This window comes from Rhinatrema bivittatum, chromosome 4 (genome assembly GCF_901001135.1).
Source record: "Rhinatrema bivittatum chromosome 4, aRhiBiv1.1, whole genome shotgun sequence".
NCBI lineage: Eukaryota > Metazoa > Chordata > Amphibia > Gymnophiona > Rhinatrematidae > Rhinatrema > Rhinatrema bivittatum.
Window position 1 is genome coordinate 240233068 of NC_042618.1, and position 15061 is coordinate 240248128.

General features: G+C 43.5%; 1 protein-coding gene across 1 annotated transcript in view; it reads right to left on the bottom strand.

The window, feature by feature from the left end:
• Window positions 1-11078, bottom strand: part of NRIP2 (nuclear receptor interacting protein 2) — a 114535-nt gene extending 103457 nt beyond the window's left edge. Inside the window, exon 1 of the mRNA XM_029597572.1 lies at window positions 10519-11078. Coding sequence (XP_029453432.1) covers window positions 10519-10755 — 237 coding nt within the window. The 5' untranslated portion in view covers window positions 10756-11078. The remainder of the gene's footprint in view (window positions 1-10518) is intronic.
• Window positions 11079-15061: the final 3983 nt, after the last annotated feature.

The following is a 15061-nucleotide window of genomic DNA, read 5'->3' on the forward strand; positions in this document are numbered from 1 at the left end:
ATTCAAATACTGCACGGAGCGGCAGTAGCCACAGAGGCATTCACGGAGCGGGATGCCAGTGGCCAGTAGTTAGTGTTCCACCTTCACGGAGCGGAAGGATGGAGGGCTGCTATCTCCAAAAAAAACCCAAAAAAAACCAGACAAAAAAATAAAAACAGGGGTGGGTAAGAGTATGGGGCAAGGGTGTAGCCTGCTTGTTACAGCGGTTGCTACCCCTAATTGAGCTGGACGATCACTCGGATGCAGATACGGCGCTGCTCTCTAAATTGGTGGTGGGGTGGAGGGGAATTAGGGCTGGAGGGTACTGGAAGCCAATAGTAACAAGTGGGAGAGAAAAAAAAATGGATAAAGTGCGTGGCTTGCTGGGCAGACTGGATGGGCCGTTTGGTCTTCTTCTGCCGTCATTTCTATGTTTCTATGTAAAGGAGAACTGGGTCTTAATGAGAAGGGGGTTAGTCTTAAGCATACCTGGGAACCTTTGAGTGTGATCACTCTGAGATGGCTGTTGATTAGAAGGGGAAAGGAGAATAATGTGTATCAAATTTCTCTCTTCCACCCTCGACCCCCCAATTGACACTCTCACTCTTCCTTCACTACCACCACTTTTCCCTGTCCAGGCATGACCCCAGCATTCTTCCCCTTCCTCCCTTCCTAACTGCAGCGCTCTCTTTGCTCCCAGCCACCTATAGGTCACAGCTCTCTGACTGACGCACCCTCACACTACCCTCATCTTGAGTACCTCGTCCTGGAATCACAGCTGCAGACTGAGTTGCGTCTACGGCAGCTCCTCTCCAGTTTCTCCCCATGTTGCCTGTAGGGTGTGCTCCAGGATTACTCCTCTTCTCCTGGTCCCTGCAGGCTTGCAGAAGGGGAGTGGCTGAAGCAGTAAACAGAAGCTTGAGGCTTTCTACAGTTTCCCCTGAGTCCCAGCAATTGATACAATTTCCTTGGGTGAAATCTGAAGAATCCCCAACTATAAGTCTGGATGGTTCCAACAAATCTAAGTCAAAGTTTGAATGTTGAGAAAGAAAGTGATTTTTAAGCATCTATTAAGCAAGAAGAAAGGGTTCTGTAGTTTTGCAGCAAGCAATATACTTCTAACATCCTAAGGCCCCTGCAGTAGAGAAAAGACATCCTTTTCTGTGAACAGTCATAATTTTTTTCAGTTTGAGTGCTACAAGAGACAATGCAGTATATTTTTGCCTATGTATCATCATCTGTAATACCACTCTGTCTTATGTTTATAAAAGCAGTGAAGTATAATTAAACTGGAATATATATTTCTTGTGAAAATGTCTTCAGTAATGAAACTGTTTTATTTTGGGAACCACAACCTCCCCCATTTCATCTCCATCCCATCCCTCCCCTCCCCCGCCCCCTCCACCCAAGTACTGTGTATTATTAAAAGAAAGAGAGATACTACTGAGGTGCAGTATGTATGCGGTTCCATTTCACCATAAGCCTTATGTAAACAATCCCCCATGAACCAACACATGTATAAATAGGTTTTGGTTGTGTAATTGAAATGAGTCCGGTGGATATATTCATGATATATAAATCTTGTTAAGAGTTCTCTTAGTGCTGTGCATTTTGATAATCTTGAAATTTGGTATTTTGTAATATTATTTAGTGAATGTTCCTTTAAGAATACTCATAACTAAAAGAATTCTGCTAAATGTACCTATAATCATATATACACCTAGAGATTCTACAGCCTCTTTGTCTGGCCAATGCAAAGCCTCCTAATGTTCCATCGAGAAACCCCCACCCCCCTCCTAGGGTTCCCAACTGGCTCCAGATTTTCAGGACAAGGGTGATCCAGTCCTGGTTTTACTCCTCTGCATGCAGGTACTTATAATCTTGCTTTTCTTAGGGAATGCAATAGGGAAATCAGAATAAGTCTCGGCATGCAATGGGGTAAAACCAGGACTGGGTCAACATGTCCTGACAATCTGGAGCCAGTTGGCAACTCTACCCCCTCCCCAACTGTCTCCAAACCAACTCTAACTTCCCTAGACTGATCTAAAGGAACAGCTTTGCATCAAATCCCCAATCTCCTGCTTCATTTCTTTACTTATTCTAATTCTAATTTGAAAAGTAGCATCAATTGTTTCTTGTCACTTCTTGCCTCTGACCTACTACTTCCAGATCATACCTGCTTATGCTACTCATTAAAAGATAATAAAATAATTTTTAAATTAATCTCAACTGCATATCCCCTATGAAAATGTAAACTTGTATTTCTAGTCTAAGGAAGTTCCATGGCATGGCATATTAGATTAATTGCAAGGATGAATATACTAGTAAATATTTTTTTTTTATCCTCGGGTGTCCAGCAAATATATAAGAATTGAACTGGTATGTATTTGTAATTTGACATTTCTTCCAAGTCTTACTTCCTTCATCCTGACTCACTAGGTCTCCAGTTCTGGTCTTCCATGTCTCTGATTTGGTCAGCCTTATCATGGTTTATCTCTACGGATGATTGGCTAAAGGGGAAGTACCATCAACTGAAGCATAAAAGTAAACATTCATATCTTCTGTTTGAGGTCTCAAGCATTTTGATAATTTTCTGATGCACCAAATGAAAAAAACGAGATGTAAAGAGCACTAAAATGATTAGGTTAGGTTCCATTAGTCCCTAGCTCCCATAATATTTTGCAGATGATAATGATGTCACAGTGCTAACTGCTGAACATCTGGGACAGGATGACATTAATTGTTTGGTGAAGTAATTGATCTAGAAAATGTTGAAAATATAGTAATGGATGACAGGAGCTTCCTGCTGTGTATGGGAATAATCTACAAATACTATAAGATTATGTACTACTCTGTCAGTGTTGCCAACTAAATTCAAAATCATCTTGAATTGTTGGTCCAGTCACGGCTTTTTTATCCTCATGCAGTCTAATGCTCTTTGTCCTGTCTCAGGGATGGATGTTAGAAAGACAGCATTGTGACATAGTAACACAGTAATGTAGTACATGAATCTCTACTGGACAGCAAAATGGTCCATCCAGTCTGTCCAGCAGAAATTCATCCAATTTAGGCATATTCACATACAAAATCCTTTATGCAACCCAATACCAATTTCCTATCACTGTCCCATGCATGCCCAAAATCTGCGAAAGTGATGGCTTCCACCTCTTCTGCTACTGGGCCATTTCAGGCCCAGCCTTCTTTAACTTTGTTTCTCACAAAACCAATACCCAATCCAACACCCCAATGCAATCATACTACTGCTGTGTAAGGTCATAGCCATCATTCTGTACAGGTTACCCCAATATATTTCTGTAAGCACAAAATAGTCATATCACTGCTCTATGGGATGAACTGCCACCCCATGCAGATTACCAAGTGCTTGATTACTATTCTTTGTCTCCAGGGATCCTCTATGTTTATCTCACTGTTTTTTTAAATTCTGTAATCATTTTTGTCTTCACCATCTCCTCCAGAAGAGTATTCTAGGCATCTACCACCCTGTCTGTGAAAAAATACTTTGTGTCATTGTTTCTGAGCCTAACCACTTGGTGCTTCATATTGTGACTCCTAGTTTTACAGTACCCTTTCCACTGAAAAAGATTTGCTTCTTGTGCGAAAATACCTTTCAGATATTTAAATGTCTGTATCATATCCTCCCCGTTTCTCCTCACTTCCAGCCTCATTTCATACAACTTTTTGGTGCAGACCCTGCACCATTTTGGTCACCTTTCTCTGGACAGTCTGTGGCCTCTCTATGTCCATTCTAATATACAGCCTCCAGAACTGAACACGGTATTCTAGGTGTGACCATACCAATGACCTGCAGTGAGGTATTACCACCTCCTTTTTTTTTCTTGATTTTGCCTCTCCCTACGCATCCCCTCTGGCTCTGGTCACAACCATATCACACGATTTTTGCTACCTTGAGATTATCAGATACTCACCCCAAGCTCTTTCTCCTGGCATGCACATCAGCTCTTTACCCCATATCACAGATTTCTATAAATGCATGGCTATGCACTTTTTGCCAAGGAATCTTAACTTCCAAACAGTGACCATTCCTCAAGCTTTCTTAGATCTTTTCTCATTCTGTCTGCTTTCTCAGGTGCATCCACTCTGTTACTAATCTTTGTGTCATCTGCAAAAAGGCAATCTTTTCTTTTTACCTCCTCCACCTTTTTGTTCACAGAAGCATTGAACAGAACTGACCCCAGGATTGATCCCTGAGGCACTTCACTAATCACCTTTTTCTCCTCTGAGTTAATTCCATTTACTGTTACCCTCTGTCGTTTATCACTCAACCAGTGTTTTATCTGGTCCCCCAGGCTGCTCAGTTGCAGGACAGTATCAGAAGCTTTGCTGAAATCCAAATAATCCACATCCAACAAATGTCCTTGATCTAATTCTCTAGTCATCCAATTTAAGAAATCAGTCAGATTCATTTGTCATGATCTGCTTCTAGTAAAACTATTATTGAATCATAAAAACCTCATGCTAATACACAAAATGGTTCGTTGATAACACTATGAGCCCCTCCAGTACTATGTCCTCATCAGAATTAGTTCATGTATCCTCAATGGCTGGGGAGGATAAGAAGAGCTGTCCTGATATGGAATCATATGTGATTTCAGGAGATAATGGAATCAGATCAAAATAAAACAGCTACATGAGGAAAAAATCCAGGACAATAACAGCTGCTATACAAGAACAAAAGAAAGATGTTTTTATGGTTCTCACCTTTTAAAAATCATGGAATTTATAACTAAACTCCAGTGGATTTTTTGCAAAGTCTTGGATGGAGCCCTATCAGCAGAATTATGTGGAGCTAGGTTTTAATTTCCCATTTGCACGTCCCTTCAGAAACTTGAGGTTGTAGCACATTTCCAGGTGCAAGAAAGTAAGAGGAAGCCTCATCTGAAGTCATATTAAATTGCCTATCCTAAAATACAGGGAATGTAAATACTTGATGTACCTGAATGTAACTCATCTTGAGCAACCATTGAAAAGACCTGAGATAAATAACACAAATAAAAGAAATAAATGATCCCTCTGCTCTGCATTTAGTTACTAAGGAGAAAGTGTCTGGGTTTAGCAGTGCCTAAGCCCCTTCCTTGTAAGTCGACTAAGTGATTTCACTTCCACCAGCACATTTTTCTTTTTTACCAGAGCTGGTTTCCTAATTCTTGTTTCAAGCCATTATGTGAACTATGGTTTTATTTTCAGCACATCCTGAGTTGATGGTTAGAAAAGCTCTCGACCTGTCATTGATACAGTGGTGAATACAAAGCTACCCGGGCGTTCAGTTTAAGCATGCAAGTAAGGTAGCAGTGTTTTACGTCAGAAGGAAGCAATCAAGCAAAATGTCAGCAAAAGCAGGAATGCAGGGATGATATGTGTAACAGATCAGGCAGGAAAATAATACAGAGGGCTAAAAAGGAAATTAATTGCACTGTCCCAGATTGCATGCAATAATAAAATGGTGGTGGTGGTGGTGGGGGGGGTGGCAATGAAATTTTTGTGCCTGCTATTGTAGAAAGGTGGATAGAGGCTGAAAGGATGAACTGCCTTCTTTCTGTACATCTTACTAGAAGGAGTGGAAAAGGGAAAAGTTAAATGTTAATGGGTTTATTTCTACAAAGGGTTAGAACATAAGAAGTTGCCATATTGGGTCAGACCAAGGGTCCAACAAGCCCAGCATCCTGTTTCCAACAGTGGCCAATCCAGGTTGCAGAAGAAAAGCACAAATGGATAGTTCCAATTGACAAACCTCCTACAGCAACTTGCCCAAGCACGAGAAGGTAAAAAAGAAGAGATCCAGAATCTTGGTCCTTCACAATCTAGTCCGTTCATCAGGCATTTTCTAACACATAAAGGGCTACATTTAAAAAAAAAATATGTGCGCGCGCTACCTGGCATGCGCACATGGATGCGCGATATTATAACATGTGCGCGCTGGCATGTGCATGTTATAAAATCCCGGGCGGCACGCGCAAGGGGGGGGTGGAATAACGCACAATCGCACAGCGACGAGATCGGGGCCTTCCCCAGTTTCCTCTCAGTCCGCTCCAATTGGTTGCACGATTTTTTGTTATTCCACCCTCCCCTTGCGCGCACACCCCGGGATTTTATAACATGTGCGTGCCAGCGCGCGCATGTTATAAAATCGCACAACCATGTGCGTGCGCCGGGTAGCGCGTGCACATGGACTCGTGCGCATATTTTTTTTTTTTTAAATGTAGCCCTTTATGTGTTAGAAAATGCCTGATGAACAGACTAGATTGTGAAGGACCAAGATTCTGGATCTCTTCTTTTTTACCTTTTTGTGCTTGGGCAAGTGCCTGTAGGAGGTTTGTCAATTGGAACTATCCATTTGTGCTTTTCTTCTGCAACCTGGATTGGCCACTGTTGGACACAGGATGCTGGGCTTGTTGGACCCTTGGTCTGACCCAGACAGAGCAATTAATTTCCTTTTTAGCCCTCTGTATTATTTTCCTGCCTGATCTGTTACACATATCATCCCTGCATTCCTGCTTTTGCTGTCATTTTGTTTGATTGCTTCCTTCTGACGTAAAACACTGCTACCTTACTTGCATGCTTAAACTGAACGCCCAGGTAGCTTTGTATTCACCACTGTATCAATGACAGGTCGAGAGCTTTTCTAACCATCAACTCAGGATGTGGAGAGCACAGCCATGGAGAGCAGAGAAAGAAGATGTCCTGTCACATGGTGTAGAATAAAAGAGATTCAGTCATTCCACATGAAGACCTAGAAGTTTGCGAATGCATTAAAAAAAAAAAAAAGCCTGGGAACAAACAAATGCATATAGAGGATCCCTGTTAATAGAGCTGCTAATTATTTCTCATTAAGAATCACAGTGCCTTTGCTGGCACCCGCGGTTCAGTGGCCGTGCTGCATGCTGCCAATCTGGAGACCTAGATTTAATTCTCTGAGCCAGATTTTGCTCCTTGGGCTGGCAAGGATTAGGGCTGCTGCAGAGGCAGCTTTCACAATTCCTCCCTGTCTCCTCGGGTATAGGGAATCCCAGTCATTGTACAACAGTGACATCTAGTGGCCAGATACATAATACATGTGTGTATAGTGTTTTGGGAAGAGCAGAATCTATGGCCCTGGCTAAGGAAAATCATTGTGACAGCTGGTCTAGACAGAAAGGGGAGACAGTTAACAAGTGGGGAGCCCCAGGTAGTTGTGAATGAAAGCTCTTGATGCTGTAGCGCCAGTAAAGGCCATTTCCAATTGAGCTGGAAATCCAAAGAGGAGGGGGAACTGCTGGATCAAAATAAATAACAAATACATAAATAAGGAAGATCAGTGCTTTTTTTAAAGTTTGGATTGACAGCTGAGAATGTTTTGCCCTATCCCTTTAAAAAAGAAAAAATGGCTACTACATCACTGGCTTTCATAGAGCTATTGAGATTTCTGTTCATCGACATTTTCAAAGTCTTTCATCACCAGGCAACCCTACATTTATCCTTGTTCATTGAAGGACACATTGGTTGCATCTCTGCTACGGGTTGCATGATGCTGAGGTGTTCCCCCCCTTGCTTCAGACAGAGAGAGGCAAATATTATAAAACCCAGGGGTTAGACTAGTACCCAACCAAATGAACATGAAGTTTAAAACTGGTAAAAAAAAAAAAATACGGCTTGTAGTTTCCCTTGCACAAGAAGTTGTTTTTCCAAGATATCTGGGTCTATTTTCCCAATCTCTGCCAGCCAGTGTGCAGAGGCTCTGTCCCCTGGAAATCTAAATATGGGACTCGATGACTGCACTTCTCTGACAATTATCCATCCGCCTGCATGTTCTAAGGTCCTGGGGGGGGGGGGGTTATATGGGGGTAAAAAATGTGTATAGGAATGCTGCCTTCTTGTTGGCATATGTGTGTCTTTTTTCCTATTGTATGAAATTTATTGCAGTACTCCTAATAAAGATACCTGGGGGAATAAAACTGGAAAAAAATAGTAACTTGTGCTGGGAATGGGTGGATGTAGAGGAATTTCTGTTTAGTTTGCCATAATACATAATAGGACGTTTTGTGTCTATATATCTGTATCTCTCTCTCCCCCCTCCCCCCATATACATATATCTATATGAATGTCAGTGGCAGGAAAGGATACCGTCCACACTTCTACTGTAATATCTTGTGATATGGGGATTGTGTCTCGTCCATTAGTTTGGCAGTGCACGTAGTGTGTTTGTGGAAGGATTTGATAAAGGCAAAACAGCCTTTGAAAGCAAGTCACAGATGGGTTGAGTTAGTTCAATAAAAAGATGTCACCTACAACTTGCTTGAGCTGGGAGAGGATGGGAATTTGATGTCCAATCTTTGCTACTGAAGGTGATCATTAAAAAAAAAAAAAAAAGCATTAAGTTTTCATGTTTTGAAATTAAAAAAAAAAAAAAATAGCAGGAATATTCATTCTGAAGCACTATCGTGTTCTGCAAGTAAATAAAAATAGCATTTTTTTTTCTTGACTCCTGCCCCTTTGGTCTCTATTGGATCTACTATTATTCCATCAGCCTTACTCCTAGACAAAAAAGGGGGCAGGGGGCCTTACCCCTAGAAAAAAAAAGGGGCAGGGGGGCGATAGTGGGCAACCGGCTGCATCGTGGCAGTGCAGTTTTGCCTGCCGCAGCTTTCGCCCCCATAGCACCACAGGAAAAAGTGTAGTTATTTCCTGCGGTGCTGCTGGTGATAATGTAAAAAAAACATTATTGCCCGCAGTGCTGCTGGGAGATAACTCTTGCCCGAACCCCGCCCACACTCCTCCCCTTCCCCTAATTAAAATAATACCCCCGCGATGAGATTAAATAAAGAACGACCCTTTTAGGCCTGGATTCATCATTCCTCGCTGAATGATGAAGCCAGCGAAAACGGGGGGGGGGGGGGAGCAGGCCTGCGAAAGCCCGCAGCCTTCGCAACATGGCGGTGCGCCAGCTGCCGGCTTTTGCACCGAATAGTGCCACCGTGAAAGATGGTGCTATTCGGAGTGCTACGGCTGATGATAATGTTAGTAACATTATTGCCGGCAGCGAAGACACCGACGACTCTGCCCCGACTCCTCCCCTTCCCCTAATTTGCATTCTAACACATGCGAAAAGGCCCTTTTCGCATGCGATAGAGGCTTATCGCACACAATACGGCCGCATCACGTGCGATAAGCCTTTGATAAATGACCCCCTTAGTTTGCAACTACTCTTTCTCTCACTCTCTCTCTCTCTCCCCTCTCTCACATAGTTCACTCAATAAAGTATACTCAGAGGCTTCCACCAGCAACTGCTACATGTGCGCTCAACTAGCCATCACCTTTGTGCCATAGCGTCTGTTGTTGAGAAGAGACACTGCCATTGCATTTCCAAAATACCTATCCTTGAAGGGTGACTAGCTCTTCGAAGAGCAGTCAGAGATCTTCCTGTCTCTCTCTTATTGGTGTGAAATTGATCAGGACTCCCTGAGGCACTTTTTGCAAGGTTGGCAGGGGTGGAGAGAAGGGGACTGTCCATGAGAACAGAGGTCCTTCGGCCAGTAGCAACTCCAATGTAACCAGACCCTTGGGTGCCACTCGCTCAGTTGCTCTGTGCTCTCGGACAAAGGCAAAGCTAAGCTTCTGTGCAGGAAGCAGGGAGCCTGGCTAATGGAGCAGGAGGAGACTGAAAAAATGCAGCTGCCAGAGACTTTCTCATACTGCTGCTGTTGGAAAGAGGAGGCAGGACAGAGGCTTTACTGCCACAGAGCCAGAGGGGTGCCATTTAGCAGAGAGCTGCCACTGCAAGATGGCTAAAGGCAGAGAGGAGAAGAGAGAGGCAGGACAGAGGGCAGTGGGAGGAGGGGGAGATCACACTCTGTGGCACCAGTTGCTTTGTGGTTCACCAGCTGTCACTGCCCTTATGTGATAGCCGGGACTCCCTTTGCTCCCAGCGCCTGTGAATGCTGGGTCGGCAGCAGCATTCCCAGACCCAGTTAGCCCAGGGAGCAGGAGCTGGGCTCTACATTCAGACCCTTATCTCCTGCCTGGCAGCGCACTTCTACTGATCCATTGGGCCGAGCAAAAGATCTTTTTTTTTTTTTTTTGTGAAAGAAAAAGAAAACACATTTTTGGAAAGCTTTGGAGGTTAAAGGAAACCCTTCTTACCAAGGTTAAGGGAGTGTGGTGTGTGGATGCAGTCACTGTCCAGGCTAGCTGTTGGCAGCAGTTAAGTTTGGGTTCTCTGCCAAAGCTACCGGTAGTCTCTGGTCAAAGGGCTGAGATAACCTTAAAAATCAAACGCGCAGAAACCAAAGAGGGTACATTTACAGTCCCACTATCCGCGCCGATGCTAGCGATTAAAATGGCACAATGTCACTAACTTCTCAGTCAAAGCTATCTAATCCCTGCGCCTATGTCAGGAAGTTTTAATATATCTCTGAACTTTGGCAAAAGGCAGGGGGGGGGGGGGGGGGGTAAGTAGGACTTTTTTTTTTTCAAGTAACTGTGGAGCCAGCTGATCAGAATCGGATCAGTTCCAAATGGACTCACCAGGTCCTTCGAGGTTCCGAGTCTCTTTAGCTGGTCCAGCGGCAGCAAGTCTGCAGAGTCCTTGTGCACAAACTGGGTCGCCTGTTTTAAGCGCCTCTGCTGGTGCAGGATGGCTTTGTCCCGCATTTCTACTTCCCGTCGTTTTGGATCCAGAGCCCCCGTCTCTGTGTCCCCTTGCCTCGGATCCTGCTTGACTTTGTTCACCTCACCCGTTCTGCAGTTATTTTTGCTGCTCATGGCGAAGAGTCTGCGTGGGTCTGGGAGCACTGTAGCAGTTGTTGCACTACTCTGAAATCTTGCTGGATAAACCACTAAATAATCTTCTTTTTATTATTATTATTATTATTATTATTATTATTATTATTATTATTCTCGCTGTCCTACTCTACTCGTTTCTGGAAATCCCTTCGTTTTTCTGTTCTCCTTCTCCTTTATTTCTTCTCAGACCAATGTGGTTTAAAAAAAAAAAAAGTAAGTATTATCTAAGTGCTGTTTGTCTTCCTTTTTTGCTTTTGGTTTTTCTTTATTCTTATTCTTCCTCTAGGCTGGACTGATGTATTGCTCGCCCTCCTGCTCCCTTTAGCCCTTCTTCACCCTCCCCGGTCCTCCTTCCACCAGCCCTGGCCGCGGCTCCGCCTCCTCCTGGAGGAAGGTCCTGAAGTGAGATCCTACGTCATCAGCCAATTTCCATAAATTGCAGCCGAGGGCGCGCGCAGGCGAGCGGGGGGTCCTGGTCGTGCTGGCCCGGCTGCTCCGGTACAGGAGCGAGCGCCACACTTCCGTCCTGCCTTCAGTCATTTTGCAGGCAGTTCTCTTGCTGGAAACTATCACCTGCGACGCACTGATCTGTGATGCTGGCCTGGGATGAAGGGAGGCGCTTGATAGAAAGAGAATTTAGGTACTCGGTGGCTGGGAAGGAGCTGCTGCCTTCTCCGCCAGTGTCACTGATGCTCCCCGGCACCAGCTGTTCCCTTCTCGCTGTGCGTCAGTGCCCCCCTCTTCCCCTCCCCCTCCGAAATGAGGCAAGTCACATTTCTACATAGCTGATGATGAACGGTAAAGTGTGATAACAGATAGCAAGTAAAGTAGATATATGCGGTAAGCAAAAAAAAAAAAAAACAACAACACACTACTCTAGGGTTTAAGAAATATGTGTACATTTCATATATCAGCCCCAGTGCACGTAGGTACTGCGGTAGTGGGAGGGCTTTTGCCTTATCTCACATTAGTACACCTGAAGCCTCCAGCTCCCTTGCTGTGCTGCTGAAGCTTCAGGCTCCCTTATCTCACATTAGTACACCTGAAGCCTCCAGCTCCCTTGCTGTGCTGCTGAAGCTTCAGGCTCCCTTATCTCACATTAGTACACCTGAAGCCTCCAGCTCCCTTGCAGTGCTGCTGAAGCTTCAGGCTCCCTTATCTCACATTAGTATACCTGAAGCCTCCAGCTCCCTTGCAGTGCTGCTGAAGCTTCAGGCTCCCTTATCTCACATTAGTATACCTGGAGCCTCCAGCTCCCTTGCTGTGCTGCTGAAGCTTCAGGCTCCCTTATCTCACATTAGTATACCTGGAGCCTCCAGCTCCCTTGCTGTGCTGCTGAAGCTTCAGGCTCCCTTATCTCACATTAGTATACCTGAAGCCTCCAGCTCCCTTGCTGTGCTGCTAAAGCTTCAGGCTCCCTTATCTCACATTAGTATACCTGAAGCCTCCAGCTCCCTTGCTGTGCTGCTGAAGCTTCAGGCTCCCTTATCTCACATTAGTATACCTGAAGCCTCCAGCTCCCTTGCTGTGCTGCTGAAGCTTCATAAGAACATAAGAACATAAGAAAATGCCATACTGGGTCAGACCAAGGGTCCATCAAGCCCAGCATCCTGTTTCCAACAGTGGCCAATCCAGGCCATAAGAACCTGGCAAGTACCCAAAAACTAAGTCTATTCCATGTAACCATTGCTAATGGCAGTGGCTATTCTCTAAGTGAACTTAATAGCAGGTAATGGACTTCTCCTCCAAGAACTTATCCAATCCTTTTTTAAACACAGCTATACTAACTGCACGAACCACATTCTCTGGCAACAAATTCCAGAGTTTAATTGTGCGTTGAGTAAAAAAGAACTTTCTCAGATTAGTTTTAAATGTGCCCCATGCTAACTTCATGGAGTGTCCCCTAGTCCTTCTACTATCCGAAAGAGTAAATAACCGATTCACATCTACCCGTTCTAGACCTCTCATGATTTTAAACACCTCTATCATATCCCCCCTCAGTCGTCTCTTCTCCAAGCTGAAAAGTCCTAACCTCTTTAGTCTTTCCTCATAGGGGAGTTGTTCCATTCCCCTTATCATTTTGGTAGCCCTTCTCTGTACCTTCTCCATCGCAATTATATCTTTTTTGAGATGCGGCGACCAGAATTGTACACAGTATTCCAGGTGCGGTCTCACCATGGAGCGATACAGAGGCATTATGACATTTTCCGTTTTATTCATCATTCCTTTTCTAATAATTTCCAACATTCTGTTTGCTTTTTTGACTGCCGCAGCACACTGAACCGACGATTTCAATGTGTTATCCACTATGACACCTAGATCTCTTTCTTGGGTTGTAGCACCTAATATGGAACCCAACATCGTGTAATTATAGCATGGGTTATTTTTCCCTATATGCATCACCTTGCACTTATCCACATTAAATTTCATCTGCCATTTGGATGCCCAATTTTCCAGTCTCACAAGGTCTTCCTGCAATTTATCACAATCTGCTTGTGATTTAACTACTCTGCACAATTTTGTGTCATCTGCAAATTTGATTATCTCACTCGTCGTATTTCTTTCCAGATCATTTATAAATATATTGAACAGTAAGGGTCCCAATACAGATCCCTGAGGCACTCCACTGTCCACTCCCTTCCACTGAGAAAATTGCCCATTTAATCCTACTCTCTGTTTCCTGTCTTTTAGCCAGTTTGCAATCCACGAAAGGACATCGCCACCTATCCCATGACTTTTTACTTTTCCTAGAAGCCTCTCATGAGGAACTTTGTCAAACGCCTTCTGAAAATCCAAGTATACTATATCTATCGGTTCACCTTTATCCACATGTTTATTAACTCCTTCAAAAAAGTGAAGCAGATTTGTGAGGCAAGACTTGCCCTGGGTAAAGCCATGCTGACTTTGTTCCATTAAACCATGTCTTTCTATATGTTCTGTGATTTTGATGTTTAGAACACTTTCCACTATTTTTCCTGGCACTGAAGTCAGGCTAAACGGTCTGTAGTTTCCCGGATCGCCCCTGGAGCCCTTTTTAAATATTGGGGTTACATTTGCTATCCTCCAGTCTTCAGGTACAATGGATGATTTTAATGATAAGTTACAAATTTTTACTAATAGGTCTGAAATTTCATTTTTTAGTTCCTTCAGAACTCTGGGGTGTATACCATCCGGTCCTGGTGATTTACTACTCTTCAGTTTGTCAATCAGGCCTACCACATCTTCTAGGTTCACCGTGATTTGATTCAGTCCATCTGAATCATTACCCATGAAAACCTTCTCCATTACGGGTACCTCCCCAACATCCTCTTCAGTAAACACCGAAGCAAAGAAATCATTTAATCTTTCCGCGATGGCCTTATCTTCTCTAAGTGCCCCTTTAACCCCTCGATCATCTAACGGTCCAACTGACTCCCTCACAGGCTTTCTGCTTCGGATATATTTAAAAAAGTTTTTACTGTGAGTTTTTGCCTCTACAGCCAACTTCTTTTCAAATTCTCTCTTAGCCTGTCTTATCAATGTCTTACATTTAACTTGCCAATGTTTATGCTTTATCCTATTTTCTTCTGTTGGATCCTTCTTCCAATTTTTGAATGAAGATCTTTTGGCTAAAATAGTTTCTTTCACCTCCCCTTTTAACCATGCCGGTATTCGTTTTGCCTTCTTTCCACCTTTCTTAATGTGTGGAATATATCTGGACTGTGCTTCTAGAATGGTATTTTTTAACAATGACCACGCCTCTTGGACATTTTTTACTTTTGTAGCTGCTCCTTTCAGTTTTTTTCTAACAATTTTTCTCATTTTATCAAAGTTTCCCTTTTGAAAGTTTAGCACGAGAGCCTTGAATTTGCACACTGTTCCTTTTCCAGTCATTAAATCAAATTTGATCATATTATGATCACTATTGCCAAGTGGCCCCACCACCGTTACCTCTCTCACCAAGTTCTGTGCTCCACTGAGAATTAGATCTAAAATTGCTCCCTCTCTCGTCGGTTCCTGAACCAATTGCTCCATAAAGCTATCATTTATTCCATCCAGGAACGTTATCTCTCTAGCGTGACCCGATGATACATTTACCCAGTCTATATTGGGGTAATTGAAGTCTCCCATTATTACTGCACTACCAATTTGGTTAGCTTCCCTAATTTCTCTTAGCATTTCACTGTCCATCTCACCATCTTGACCAGGTGGACGGTAGTATACCCCTATCACTGTAGTCTTCCCTGATACACAAGGGATTTCTACCCATAAAGATTCAATTTTGTATTTAGTCTCATGCAGGATG